Below are 12,649 nucleotides of genomic sequence, written 5' to 3' on the forward strand. Positions count from 1 at the left end.
TGGAACTCAGACACGATACCGCCACCCCATCTCCATGCCTAGCGCCAGCTGTGCCTGCCCCACCGGTGAAGAGCCTGGGGAAGTGCTGAGACCGTGTGTGGCCACCCCAGTGGGCCCTGGAGGGTATGTCCACCCACGTTTGCTCCAGCAGTTGCTGGATGGTCAGGTACGCCCACAGTCTCTCCATGAAGCTGTGGAAGATGTATCTGGGGCTCCAGAACGCCTCCTCCTGCTCTGCCACACGGGACTCCGTTACAAAGGTGATGTTCTCCATGTGCTGGAAAGAGGGGCCCAGCCAGGGCAGGAGCAGTCAGGGTGTGACGTCTGCACCTGGCCTGGCGCTGCCCAGCAATGCCACGAGAAACCTGGCAGGGGCAGCGTTGGCTGCAAGGCCACATTTCCTTTGAGTAGAGTGGAGGGTAGGGAGTGTGTTTAGGGGTGTGAGGGGCTCAGCCACAGAGCCTCCAAGGATGACAAGGAGGTGGAGATAAAAGGGAGCAAACTATCCCAGGTGCTACACAGCAGGCGCAGAACCAGGAGCTGCATGAATTTTGCCTTCTCCACACATACAGCTATTTGTTTGATGGTTTTTCTCCAATGAACTTTAAGTAGACTAACACTCTTGGTCTTGACCTGAGCAGTAATACCTGTGAAATCTTAGGTCTGCGGTTTGAGTTATTTTTCAGAACACATTAAAATAAATGCATAACTAAACTACTAAAACAAAGACATGTTTGTTTGTAAACTACTCCAAGTCACCTTGGGTTCTGCACTTTGGGAACCCCTGGCCTCTAGGATATCAGCAGCTAACATACATGGAGTGTTTATACCAGGCGAGACCTTAATCCCCACTGCAGCTTTACCAGGTGTGGGAGAGGTGACCTACTTTCATTTGTATACAGCAGGAAACTGAGGCACAGGGAGCTTAAGTGCCTTGCCCCAGGTCTCACCTCTGGGAGATGGCAGAGCTGGAAGTGAAGCCGGGCAGGCTGGCCACAGGGCATGCCCTGCCCATCATGACACTTGGCTACTTCTCCTGAGACGAGGCCCTGGGCCCCCCATGCCCGCTTGCCTAGCCCACCTGCTATTCTCCCCACACGTGCTGCCTGCCTGCCACGCAAGCCTGGAACATTCCTCCGTCCCTCCACCATCTGGCCTCTGCCGCCCTCTACTCACCTCTCAGTCTTAGCTGAGCCTCCTCTGGGAAGCCCTCCCTGATCCCCGAATTTATCCAGCCTGTAGCTCCTTGTTTGTGTGACAATTTACCCATGCTGTCTCTCCCGTGAGGGCAGTATCCCCAGGGCCTAGAGAAGTGCTGTGTTTCTCTTTGTGGAATGAGAGGGCCTCCCATGGCACAGAGGCAGGGAAGGCTGGGCGAGGACAGGACGCCACACGGTGAGCTGGGTTCTTGACCTGGCTGCAGTGGGGCCCAGGGCAAACCGCCTGCTCTGCCTGGATGTCAGGCTGCTCATCTGTGAAATGGGAGCAGCCCTCCCTGCCTGACTGTAACCTCAGAGGGCTGGTGTGAGGACAGGAGGGGATGCCAAGCACCTGGTGCCCTTGGGAACAGCAGCAGCAGCACTGACTGACCATGGAGTGACTGCCGCATGCCGGCCCCACACAGGTGCTCTCAGAAAATCACATCATCTCACTGAACCTCTACCAGGAGCCAACACAGTGGGGATGCGTCATCCGCAAGTGGCAGAGGGCACTCTGCAACTTGCTCAAGGTCAACCGGCTGGAGCCTGGCAGGGCTGGGGTTTGAACCCAGCCGCTGACTGCCTGCCCCGGCGGCCCTTCCCCTCCAGGATGGCTGGCCATACCTACCAGCTGCCCCCTGACTTTGGCTGAGAACACATCAGGGCTCTGGTCCCGGAGCTTCCCGGCCACCACCAACTCGGAGCCCTTGAAGAACAGCCGGAAGGCGTCCTGTGTGACCGCCTCCACGGTGTTGCTTGGGTACTCGAAGGCCACCGATGTCATCAGTGGGTTGGCCACCTCTTGGTAGAAGTCCTGCAGGGTGGGGGTGTCATGAGGGCCGTGCTGGGGTCTGCCCGCCTGTCAGTGCCATCCCTCGCTCACGTGGCCCAGCAGGGGCGCGTGGGCACCTGGAGCTGCAGTGCGGAGTCCGAGTCCTCATAGATGCGCCGGGCCAGGCCACCGTTGTCCAGTGCCAGCTTCTCCAGGAAGGCGTAGCTGACGTCGAAGCCGAAGCCCAGGCAGAAGAGGCTGTGCTGGCCGTCTATGGCTTCCTGAACGTTCTTCTGGATCTCTGAGGGGTTGGTTTCCCCTGGACCCAGTGGTTTGGGAAAGGGGTGAGAAAACAGTGATTTGCTCAACAGATATTTCTGGAATCTCAGAGCCAGAGGGGCCTCAGAGATCCCCCCTCCCTGCCCCAGGTCCCACAGCAAGCCGGGCCAGAGCCCAGCTACTCCCTCTGGGCAGCACGTCCTGGGGCTGCTGGCAGGGCCTCACCCACAGTGGGGTCGCCGTCGGTGAGGAGGATGATGAGGGTGACGCTTCCTGGGGGCAGCAGCTCCTCCCGGTTGGCTCTCTCTAGCAGCTGCACGGCCATCAGTATCGCATCGTTTATATTGGTCCCTGTGGGGCACACACTCTTAGGGTGGCTCCCAGCAGGGTGCCCCAGGCTGGGCTCAGTGCCCTGGAAGTTGCGTGCAAGGCTGCAGAGGCGCTCACCTCCCCGGGCCTGGATGGCAGCGGCGTAGCTCTTGGCCGCGTTCACGTTCTCAGCCGAGGCTGCCACTAGCTGTGGCTTCCACGGGGTTGCTTCCCCACTGAAGCTGATGAGGTTGAACTGGTCACGGGGACCGAGGTCACCCAGGATCTTGATGAGGGCTTCCCGGGTCTGGTCAGGGGAAGGGGACACAAGGTGGGTGTCTCAGTGGGGCCTCCCTGGGGGCTCATGTGCCCTTGGGCTGGACCCCCAGGCTCACATCTGCAGTGAGGACATGGTGAATGCTCTAGTGGCAGGACCTGCCCCAAACTCTGACCAACCTCGATCCATGGGAGCCCCCCACCTAGGAAGATGGAGGAGGGCAGGTCTGCCTGTTCGACCAGAGCTGAGGGTGTGGGACATCTGTGAGTTTTCAGGACCCCGCCTGGCCCATGGAACCCACCTGCTGGATTTTCCTGCCGCTCATGGAGCCGCTCTTGTCAATGACGAAGATCACGTTCTTGGGTATCGTGGCCAGGTGCTCAGGGGCAAAGTAGTGCACAAAGTAGCCATTCTCGATCTGTGACCAGAGTGAGACACACCCAGGTGTAAGAGCTGCAGCCCTGCCCTGCCCCAACCAGCCTCCTCATCCCCAGTCCTGGGGGTCCTCTGCTCTCTTCATTCCATCCCCCTCCATCCCTGTCCCACCATTAACCTCCCCAAATCCTTGCCATACTTTAGGGTTTAGTCCAGCCCGTCCCTTGCAGGCTTCCCTGCTCATGCATAGCCCACCAGAACTCTACCCCTACTTCACCTCTTACTTGTTTTAGTATCTGAGGCAGCTTATACTAAAAGGTTCAGACATAATAAACCTGAGATCCATCAAAAAAGTGAAGAATCCAAAAACAAGGTCCATCTATGGCTTCCTGCATGTTCTTCTGGATCCTCGAGGGGTTGGTCTCCCCTGGACCCAGTGGTTTGGGAAAGGGGCGAGAAAACAGTGATTTGTTCAAAAATAAAGGGGAAGCACAACGATGCCAGAAACTTGTGTGAAAGAAGGTACTGTAATTGAACATAAACGTGAACTGTGAGTCTCCTGGCAGCCAAGGCTACAAGGGAAACCCTGCAGGGCAGTTCTTCATCAGAGACAAACTTTCTTCCCTCCAAAAGAGAACTGTTTCAGGGACAACACAACTAAACTGCCTGTTTGCCGTCTGTGCTGCCCCTGGTGCACACTGGTAACTAGGGGTGGTTATTTTGTCTGTTCTTTTAGAACCCCCAGGCTCAGGTCCTTGAGGGTAGATGGACTTTTTGGTGGCTCAGCTCTTCTCTGAAGCCCACACACCTGAATGGAACCCCCGGAGACAGTCCGGTCCACATCATAGCGGACGATGAAGTTGCCATCCAGGACTGTGTCCTGCTGCTGCTCTGGAGACTTTTGCTGCTGGGACAGCGTCGGCCTGAATCGGACATGAGCCTGGAAAAATGACCAGGCTGAAGTTGGGAGGAGCAGCAAGGCCATGTCAACAACACCCCTCACCCCCACCTGAAGAGAGAATTCCAGGAGGCAGCCTTGGGTCAAATTCCAGAGAACTTTCTCTCCAGCTGAGCTATCAGATAGACTGCCTCCATGTAGGGGAGTGGGTACAAGTGAATCCCCTGCTCCTAGATCTGTGCAAGCAGAGGCTGGGCTCAGGATGTGTGCGTCCAGTCAGCTCCTCCTCCCTACCTGGTCCTGGGACCCTGACATCAGTCGTCTCTCCCGATTTCAGGGTTCAAACCAGCACCCACCATCCTTCCCTAGGTCTTGCCCTCTCCATCTGCCAAATGACAGCATGGACACAGGAACCTCACACGTCCCTTTAGCGCAGAGATTCTGCCCAATGGTCCCACTCTCTGGAAACCCAGGCCCATAGAGCCAGCCTGAAGACAGGCCCCTGGGAACTCTCACCCGCAGACCATAGCAGGCCCACCTTGGTCTTGTTCTGTGTGGTGGTGAGGGCCTCTGCCAGTTCATTGGTCATGAAGGTGCTCTCTGTCTCCAGAAAGCTGATGCCCTGAGGCTCAAAGATGTAAATGTCCATCTAGAGGCAAGAAGTGGGTTACTGGGTCTGCTGGGGGACAGGGCTGGCCTCCATAGGAGGCAGAAGGGGAAGCAGGGGCCGCCCTCAGGAGAGTGAGGAGGGCTTCTAAGAGGAGGCGGCACCAGGTACCTGCAGGTGCTTGACCAGCTGCTGGGGCTGGACTTTCAGCAGCAGCTCGTACGCTCCCAGATGCCGCACCAGGAGCTCCTCATACACCAGCTCGAAGGTGATCTTGGCAGCGGGCGCCACACTGACTGACACCTGGAACTGCTCTGTCTTTCTCCCAGTGGCCCTGGGGGAAGAGGGCATCAGGTCTGCCCCTCAGACCAGGGGTGGCTAAAGGCAGTGGCAGCCCCCACCCCCACAGGGTCCTCCCCACCCCGTCGGGCTCACTTGATGAGGCCGGCGCTCTCTCCCCTCTCCACAGCCGCGCTGTACTGCTCCTGGGCTGCAGCCTTCTCCTTGATGTTACCGGGGTAGGTCACACCATCAATGATCCTGGGGCAGGAGGGAGGGAGCTGTTGAGAGCCCGGTGGGGGAGGCTCCCTGCAATCCTGCCTCCTCCGGGACTTCACATGCCTCTTGACAGACTGACTCCCATCTTTACCTGAGCCCACCCGTTTATTATGCACCTACTGTGGACACGACTCTGTGCGGGGCCCGGTGTCAATGGGGGCTCTGCAGGCCTCCATCTACCCTGAGACGTGCACTGTGTCGGCAAACATGCCTTTTACTAAACAACTGGGATGAAGGCTGCAGGGGAGGCAGGTCCCGGCCTCTCTTCTCCCTTCCTGTTGGGCTCCACGTCCCAGTTGCCCCTTCCATCCCACAGACTGTTCTCAGAGGAACTGGTCAGCCACCAGCGAGATCTCTGAGCCACAGTTCACTCAGCCCCGTGGGGCAGACTCAGCAGGAGGGAGATGCCGGCTCCCAGGCCAGTGGAGACACAGGACTGAAGGCTCTGACCCCTCTCCCCCATGGCTGCCCCCTCTTCCAACACTGGACAGGCCACTCTGCAGAGAGGCTGGCCTCTGGGGAAGGAAGTTTTGGACAACTGGTGGACAGGGCTCCTTGGGGCCTGCAGACAATCCTAGTGGCTGTTTCTGGGGACCGAGAGTGAACTGGCAGGCAAACATAAGCCTGCTCTGTCTGGGGGTGGTGTGAGAGGGTGAGAGTGTACAGGGGGGGAGGGGGGGCAGCCAGGACCTCAGGACCAAGTGTCCTTCCTCCACACCCTCCTGACCTCCCTGGTCAAATTTAACTCTGGGCTAGGGATTGGGCTGCTGCTGGGCTGCAGGGCTTCTCCTCCCAGATGCCCAATTTGGGATCCCAGAGCAGGGCACCCTGCCCCCTGCTTCCCTATCTCATGCAGCAACAAGAGCTGGGCCCAGAGAGGGGTGCAAGTCCAGGGCCCTCAGAAGATGCGATGGGCCTGAAACCTCGTAACTTTCCGGCCGTGGCACCCACATGGGGGGCGGGGTGCAGCCTGTGAAGTTGGGCAGCACAGGCCTGGCTCCAGGGTGAGGAAATCAAGGGCTGCTGGAGGGGGTGCGGGCAGAGAGATGAGGAGCCAACCATAGGGACCAGACCCCCACTGCAGGTTTTCAGGGGTCCCAGGGTGCACTGGGGACTGCACCTGAGATGCTCGCTCTCTGCCTCACCCATCGCCCTCCCTGAGTTTCTGGGATCAGCCTCTCTCTGGCCTGTCCTCAATCACTGCCTCTCCTGCGGGGCCAGGGACAGACAGTTCTCTTGCATTTAGTAAACATTGCAAAACCCGGTCGGGAAGGGTGGGGGAGGACAGTAGAGACAACGTAAGGATCATCACCTGCTTACAGAGTCCACAGAAACCCCAGGGGCCTCCCAGTGCAGCTTCTGACCCAGAGCAGAACCACCCTCTGCAGTATCCCAGTTGGAGGTGTGGGGGGATGAGCCTGGCTTAGAACTTCTGTGACAAGGAGGTGGTCCCCCTCCTTGAGGCACTGCTTCATTGTGGGGCAGCCCAGGGGTTAGGAAGTTTTCTGTATTCTGAGCTGGAATCTGCCTTTTGGTGACTCCCTTCTGCCTGGGCTTGGCCTCAGGATGCCCTAAGTCTGTACTTCTCAAAGGCAAAGACACAAAGATACCGTGGTCCTCCATGTGCCACCTGGGCAGCACTCAGGGAAAATGGATGAACAGATGGAGAGATGGATGGTGGGAGGGACCAACGGAGGGAGGGATGAAGGCACAGCAGGATGGGTGGAGGAAGGGAGGGAGGAAGGGATACAGGGAGGGAAGGAGAGAGGGAGGGAGGGACGGAGGGAGGGACACGTCTCTGAGAATGAATGAAGTTCCTGGCTAAAGCCTCTGCTCCCTGTATTGCCTGCAGGTGGAGCACACACACCTCAGGCATATATCCTGGCACATCTCACATCAGGAAGATGCCCTCTCTTCCTGATCTGGCACAGGGACCATGGCGTCACAGTGCTGGATTGGGGAGGGGGGACGAGGAGGAGAGCAGGAGGCACCTACATGGAGAAGTTGGTGATAAAGGCTTTCTTGGGCAGCTCCATCTGGAAGGTGACCTCCTGCAAAGTACTGGCCTTGTTGACCACCCGGCTGGTGACGACTGTGTGGGCAAATCGGGATGAGACCCTGGAGTCTACAGTGAGGCTGTAGATGTCGATGTCATTCTGGACCAGTGGAGGAGGAAAGGAAAGGGTAGGACTGTTCAGTGTTCTTCAAGAGTGGGCCTTGACCTTGGTCCCAGACCAAGCCCTGGCCCCCAACCCCAAGCGAGACACTGATCAAGCCTCAGGCAAAATTCCATGAAGCATTTCATTTGTGAACTTTCATCTCAGATCAGAGGCAGCTGTGTGCTTCATTCCCCATCCTACAGTGCCACGGGGCAGGGATCAGTCTGTCTTGTTCAGTGGGGGCCACAGTGCCCCTCGGAGAACAAGCAGGCAAGGGGTGGGGGGGTGGAGCCTGAGCCCCACTGTGTCTGGGAGGAACTTACTTATCCTTGGGGCAGAGGTGAGTGGCAGAGGGTCCTGTTAGGTCAGGAAGCTTCCATGCCATCTTAGCTCTGCCCAGTGAAAGGGCAGTGAGCAAGTCCTGTGACTGGAGAAAACAGCCCCTGCCAGCCTCCCCCCAGGGGCCTGCAGGAGCTGGGAGAACTGGAGGGTCCATCTCTGAGGCTGGGCATCTTCTGCTTTGCCCCCTTTTCCCTGCAGCATTGGGCCTCTCCTGTTGCCCTGTCCACAGGGCACCCCCCCAGGCATGTGTTTCGCTCGAGGTCTGCGGTCTCCAAGGAAGGGCATGTGCAAACAGGCAGAGCCTACACACCTCTCGCCCGCCTGCCATGTGGCGCACGTGTGCTTAGCACAGAGGTGCGCGGCGGGCCGTGTGGCTTGTCTACACGTGAGTGTCTGCTCCATGCCAGACACTGTACTCAGCATTTTACAACACTACAGGTTTCCTCTTCACCACAAACTTCTAAATAGTTCTATTATTACCTTCTTTTACAGATGAGGAAAAAGAGACACGGAAAGCATCCATGACTTCCGAGAGGTCACGCAGCCAGGAGGCGTGAGCTGGGCTCCTGAGGCCCATTCTTACCCGCCCCACCCACTGCCGCCCTCCAGGGCAACTTGTTAGGCTGCACTTCCTCCCCGTGAACTGGGGATACCGGGATCACCCCTTCTTGTAAATGGGGGACTCTCCATAGAGCCCTCAGGGTGGTGCCTGGTGGATGGGCAGCATGACTTCTCTGCACACACACTGACCCGTGCTCACTTGCACACACCGAGGCTCTCCTCCCCTTCACCCACTTGTCCCACTCACGCTCAGGTGCACACACACAGGAACCCGTGGACACCCGCTACCTTTTGGGCCCTGAGGGTCTGGAGGGTGGCCAGCGAGAGCAGGACCAGCACGACGCCGCAGGCGCGGCCAGGGGCTGGGGTCTTCATTTTGGCTCTGGTGCCTGGCAGGCTGCTTCTGAACTTGAGAGGAAGAGCGGAATGAATTTGTAACTTGCTCGCTGCCCCGCCCCTGTGGGGGCAGGTTCTGGGAAATTGGGATCTGCAAGCCAAACACTGCAGTGGCCTCAGATAAGCAGGCAAACTGCGAATGTCCTGTGGACCTTGGCTGGGGATGGGAACGTGTACTGAGCAGGAGCAGGCTCAGGTGGGAGTTAGGTGCTGGCGCCCCTTCTGAATGGTCCAGAATCCGACCAAACCACCACCACCCCTTGCACGGCTCATCTCGCCGACAGGCTCCCTAGGACTGGAGGACAGAGCAGTGAACTGGCCTGCTCTCCATAAGCCCAGCCTGGGAGAAGCACAGGCGTGGTTGGAAAGAGGAGGGCCAGAGGGTGGTTTGCAGGAGGCAGGGGCCTGGAAGTCAGGTCAGTGTGACTGGGCAGTGGGACCCCAAATGCACCAAGCAGCCCTTGGGGTGCCTGAGTGGGGCAAGATCTGCTGGGGCCAAGGCAGGATGGATACACCTTATTTCTGGGATGAGAGAGGCTAGGTCAAGGAGCCCCCCTTCTCTCTGCTGGGGCCTCAGGATGCTGTTTGGGCCCCATTATTCTAGCCAGGACTCTTGGTGCAACTCCAGCAAGGCCTCTGAAACAAGATCTGCACTTGGCAATACAAACCGAGGGCCATAAAGACGCCCACACGTGGTGGACCAGAAGTCCCGCTCTGGGGAACCTCCTGAGGGAAGCATGGAACAGAGAGAGCCCAGAGCTCCTGAGGGGGACGATGTTCAGGTGGCCCACACGGAGGTCAGCCGTGTCAAGGGAGCCCGTGAGTCACGCCTGGAGTGAGAAACGGCAGAACGCCGATCTGTCAGCACGCCAAGGCAGTGCCGGTGTCGTGGGCTCAGACCACAGGAGGTGGCTGGAGGGCCTGGGGTAGGATTACAGATGATGTTTTTTCGATTTTCCTTTAATAAAGTTGAAAGACTGCTTTCATAACAAGTAGCAATAAAGCGAATAAATACTAGGGGATCTGGATGCAGCTGGTGCTTATGTCCCTGTGGCTCTGGGAAAGCTTGGCTCCTGAGTCTGGGGCCACAGATGGGATAAAGAGGCTTCAGGAAAGTGGCCAGGTGCCAGATCCTTGGTCGGGGAAGGAGGACTCAGTGACACTATCCCAGGGGTGGGAACTGGGGAAGGGTACCATCTTCAGGGCCTACTTGGGACCCTGGGGCAGTGACAGGCTTGCAAGGGCCGGGAAGGGGGCTCCTCCATTAGCCCTGCCTCGGTCAACGCCAGTAGCATCTGCCCCAAGGGAAGGAAGCTGGGTCTGTGGCTACAATATTCCCCTTCCTTAGCATGACTTAGCCAGAAGCCTCACCTCTGGGCGCATCTATACAGCTCTCCCTTTGACTATGGATGTGATTGGGATTACTCGGGAAGACATACCCGTTCAGCAATCCGGGGAAAGAGCCTCCCCAGGAACCCAGCGAGCAGGCCCAGGCCTGGTCGCCACAGAAGGTCTGCTCCCTTGGGGCACAGAGCATGGACCCAGCCTGGAAACAGCTATATAAGGAGGCCGGGCTGGCCAGGAATGTGGGAAAGGCTCTGTGCAGCCCGCTCCACCTGCCCAGGGGACAGGCGGGACTTCCCTGTAGGCACTGGCCCCGAGCCAGGCACTGTAAGCCCAGACCCTGCCAGTCCATCTCCGGACTGCCTGTGGTCTTGCTGTCACAGCTGGACAGGCCTCTGCAGTCCCCTGAGTCTGACAGGTCCATGCGCACAGAGACACTGAGGCCTGAAGCGGGAAGAATCGCACATGAGCTGAGAACCTGGTGCTCCATGCCTCAGGCAGAGCTGTGGGAGTGGCAAGGGGGAGGCTTACCCTGTTTGGGAGAGGGGACAGTAGCTCAGGAAGCAGACTGCCACTGGCCAGAGAGGAGCCTCCACCTGGCTTTGTCTTTGAGGGGATGCGAGCTGGCAGGGAGGCAATATGAACAAGGCGGGGCGGCGGGGGGGGGGCGCTTTGAGGATCCTGAGTCCCTCAGAGCCTTGGGGTCCTTGGAGGCATCTCGATGGCTTCTGTGAAAACCAAGGGAAGGGTGAGCCCCAGGCCCCCACCTGCTTCACTCTGAGCAGTGTGACTATGGCCTGTTTTGCGCAATAGGCTCCCTTGCCTCATACAAGGGGAAACAGTCTCAGAAAAGGAGGAGAGACAGTCTGAAGTCACACAGATCAGCTCCAGGTCTCCACACCCAAGGTTCTTTCTAGTACGTGGCAGTGGCCATAATGGCACCTGCATTATCCTCTGGGGCCATCCCCAAAGCTGAGAAGCGTACAGAACATGCCCCACACCTACGTTGCCCACCCCTCCCCTGCATTTAGTGGCCATGGCCAGTGACCAACCAACACCCTCCAAATGCTGGGGCCACTTGGGCATCCTCTTTATTGGTGTTGCCCAGGTGCTGGTACAGAGTCCCTGGGCTCAGGTGCCAGGGCTGTTGGGGAGGGTGCCAATCCCAGAGGCCGCGGGTGAGAAGCTATGCTCTGGCATAAAAAAAGAGTTCTTGGGAAAGGCTCCTGTGTCTAGGTGTTGCTGACGGTGAGGGGCGTGGTGCGCACTTCTCAGCCAAAGACACTCTTGGCGGGTCCGGCTTTGGGCTTCTCAAAAACAGTCTCGGTGCCAGTCCGGGCGAGGCTGAACACCGATGGGGCGGCAGAACCAGCTTGCTCTGTGGGGAGGATGGGGAGGAGGTGTAGTCAGGGGCACAGCCTGACTTCCTAGGGAGGAAAGGCCCCTTTTGTGGGGAGCACCCTGCTGAGCTCACACGCTCTGAACTCTTAGAAAAAGGACTCATGGGACCTCCCCCCCAACCCCATCCTCCCTCCTATTGACACACATCTGCGCCCTTGGAGCCCATTGTCCCAAGAACACTCACCACACTCCTGCATGACCTGGTAGGTCTTGGACTTGATCTCCTGGTTCTTGGTCAGCTTCCCTCGGGCCCCCTTCAGGTCCTCCTCCTTCACAGGGGGGCGCTTCTTCTTGATGGGGGCTTCCTGAGTGTCAGCCTTGGAGAGCCCAGAGCCTCATCTTACGACCCGAGGCCTCGAGGCTGAGAGCCCTTTCCCAGCACTGTGCCTTGGCCGAGACCCCTCTTCCCTGCTCACTTAACTCAAGCCAATTCAAGGCCTCACTCCTCTTCCAGGAAGCCTTTCCGACTATACTTCACAGCCCCATACCCCGAGTCTCTGCCCTCTTGCCACAAACTGGGAGCTCTGGGGCTATGGCTGTTGTAGCCTCACACCATCTGTGTGCCTGTCTTCCCTGAGCCCCGGTCTTCCAGGGGAGGCAGAGCCTCCTATGTTTATGCCCAGAGCTCAGCTCAAGACACAGCTGCTAAAGACGACAGCGTCCACCCTCCACCCCCACCCCCTGGCACGAGCAGGGCCTGTGCTGGGCCCTCCTACCTGGGACATGGTGGGTATGGGGAACTGCTCCCTGGAAGGCAGTGGCTGTGAAAGAGATCTGAGCGGCGCCCAGCCCTCTGGGGCTTATATAGTTGGCTTGCCTGTCCCGGGAAGTCACTCCCCCTCCTCTGACAGCTCCCTGATGATTCAGATCCACACAGCCGCTGGCTTCAGAGTTTATTCTTGGAGATGATGGGGGCTCGCTGAGCACTGCTGCCTGGGGGGCTGCAGTCCTGGTGAAAGCAGACAGCTGGGGAGACCCCGTACCCTTGAGGACAGCTGCTCTCTGGCAGGTGGGAGGTGCTGGGCCTGGCAGAGACTCGCGTTTATGAACGTAGGTCCTGTAACGTGCGTGTGGCACTCCGAGCTGTCCATCTGCGATAGTCCATCCCAGCGTGGGGGGTGTCCCGGAGGAAAGAGAGGGCCCTGAGCCAGGGTGGACAGCTCTGAGCTTGT

At 58.5% G+C, this 12,649-nt stretch overlaps 2 protein-coding genes across 3 annotated transcripts in view; both read right to left on the minus strand.

The window, feature by feature from the left end:
• Positions 1–8,826, minus strand: part of ITIH4 (inter-alpha-trypsin inhibitor heavy chain 4) — a 14,149-nt gene extending 5,323 nt beyond the window's left edge. Inside the window, exons 1-12 of the mRNA XM_079934342.1 lie at positions 8,625–8,826; positions 7,270–7,430; positions 5,152–5,256; positions 4,888–5,050; positions 4,648–4,758; positions 4,020–4,151; positions 3,138–3,254; positions 2,698–2,866; positions 2,476–2,601; positions 2,109–2,290; positions 1,828–2,013; positions 138–277 (exon numbers count right to left, since the gene is read on the minus strand). Coding sequence (XP_079790468.1) covers positions 138–277; positions 1,828–2,013; positions 2,109–2,290; positions 2,476–2,601; positions 2,698–2,866; positions 3,138–3,254; positions 4,020–4,151; positions 4,648–4,758; positions 4,888–5,050; positions 5,152–5,256; positions 7,270–7,430; positions 8,625–8,711 — 1,679 coding nt within the window. The 5' untranslated portion in view covers positions 8,712–8,826. The remainder of the gene's footprint in view (positions 1–137; positions 278–1,827; positions 2,014–2,108; positions 2,291–2,475; positions 2,602–2,697; positions 2,867–3,137; positions 3,255–4,019; positions 4,152–4,647; positions 4,759–4,887; positions 5,051–5,151; positions 5,257–7,269; positions 7,431–8,624) is intronic.
• Positions 8,827–10,687: 1,861 nt separating this feature from the next.
• On the minus strand, positions 10,688–12,644 carry MUSTN1 (musculoskeletal, embryonic nuclear protein 1). Of its 2 annotated transcripts, XM_079933323.1 has the most exons (4): positions 12,194–12,644; positions 11,662–11,794; positions 11,345–11,454; positions 10,688–10,804 (listed from the first exon to the last, which is right to left on the minus strand). In XM_079933323.1, the coding sequence occupies exons 1-3, from the start codon at positions 12,200–12,202 to the stop codon at positions 11,348–11,350; spliced, it is 249 nt and encodes an 82-aa protein (XP_079789449.1). In that variant the 5' UTR covers positions 12,203–12,644; the 3' UTR covers positions 10,688–10,804; positions 11,345–11,347. The 2 variants fall into 2 exon arrangements, with proteins under 2 accessions (XP_079789449.1, XP_079789448.1); XM_079933322.1 differs by lacking the exon at positions 10,688–10,804 and having other exon boundaries at positions 11,149–11,454.
• Positions 12,645–12,649: the final 5 nt, after the last annotated feature.

Source organism: Stenella coeruleoalba (assembly GCF_951394435.1).
Source record: "Stenella coeruleoalba genome assembly, chromosome: 10".
Classification (NCBI taxonomy): Eukaryota; Metazoa; Chordata; class Mammalia; order Artiodactyla; family Delphinidae; genus Stenella; species Stenella coeruleoalba.

Excerpts from the sequence above, each read along its gene's own strand:
- MUSTN1 (XM_079933323.1), bottom strand. Across the intron at positions 11,455-11,661 it reads CCAGGTCATGCAGGAGTGTG|AGCAAGCTGGTTCTGCCGCC; the intron begins GTGAGTGTTCTT and ends TCCTCCCCACAG.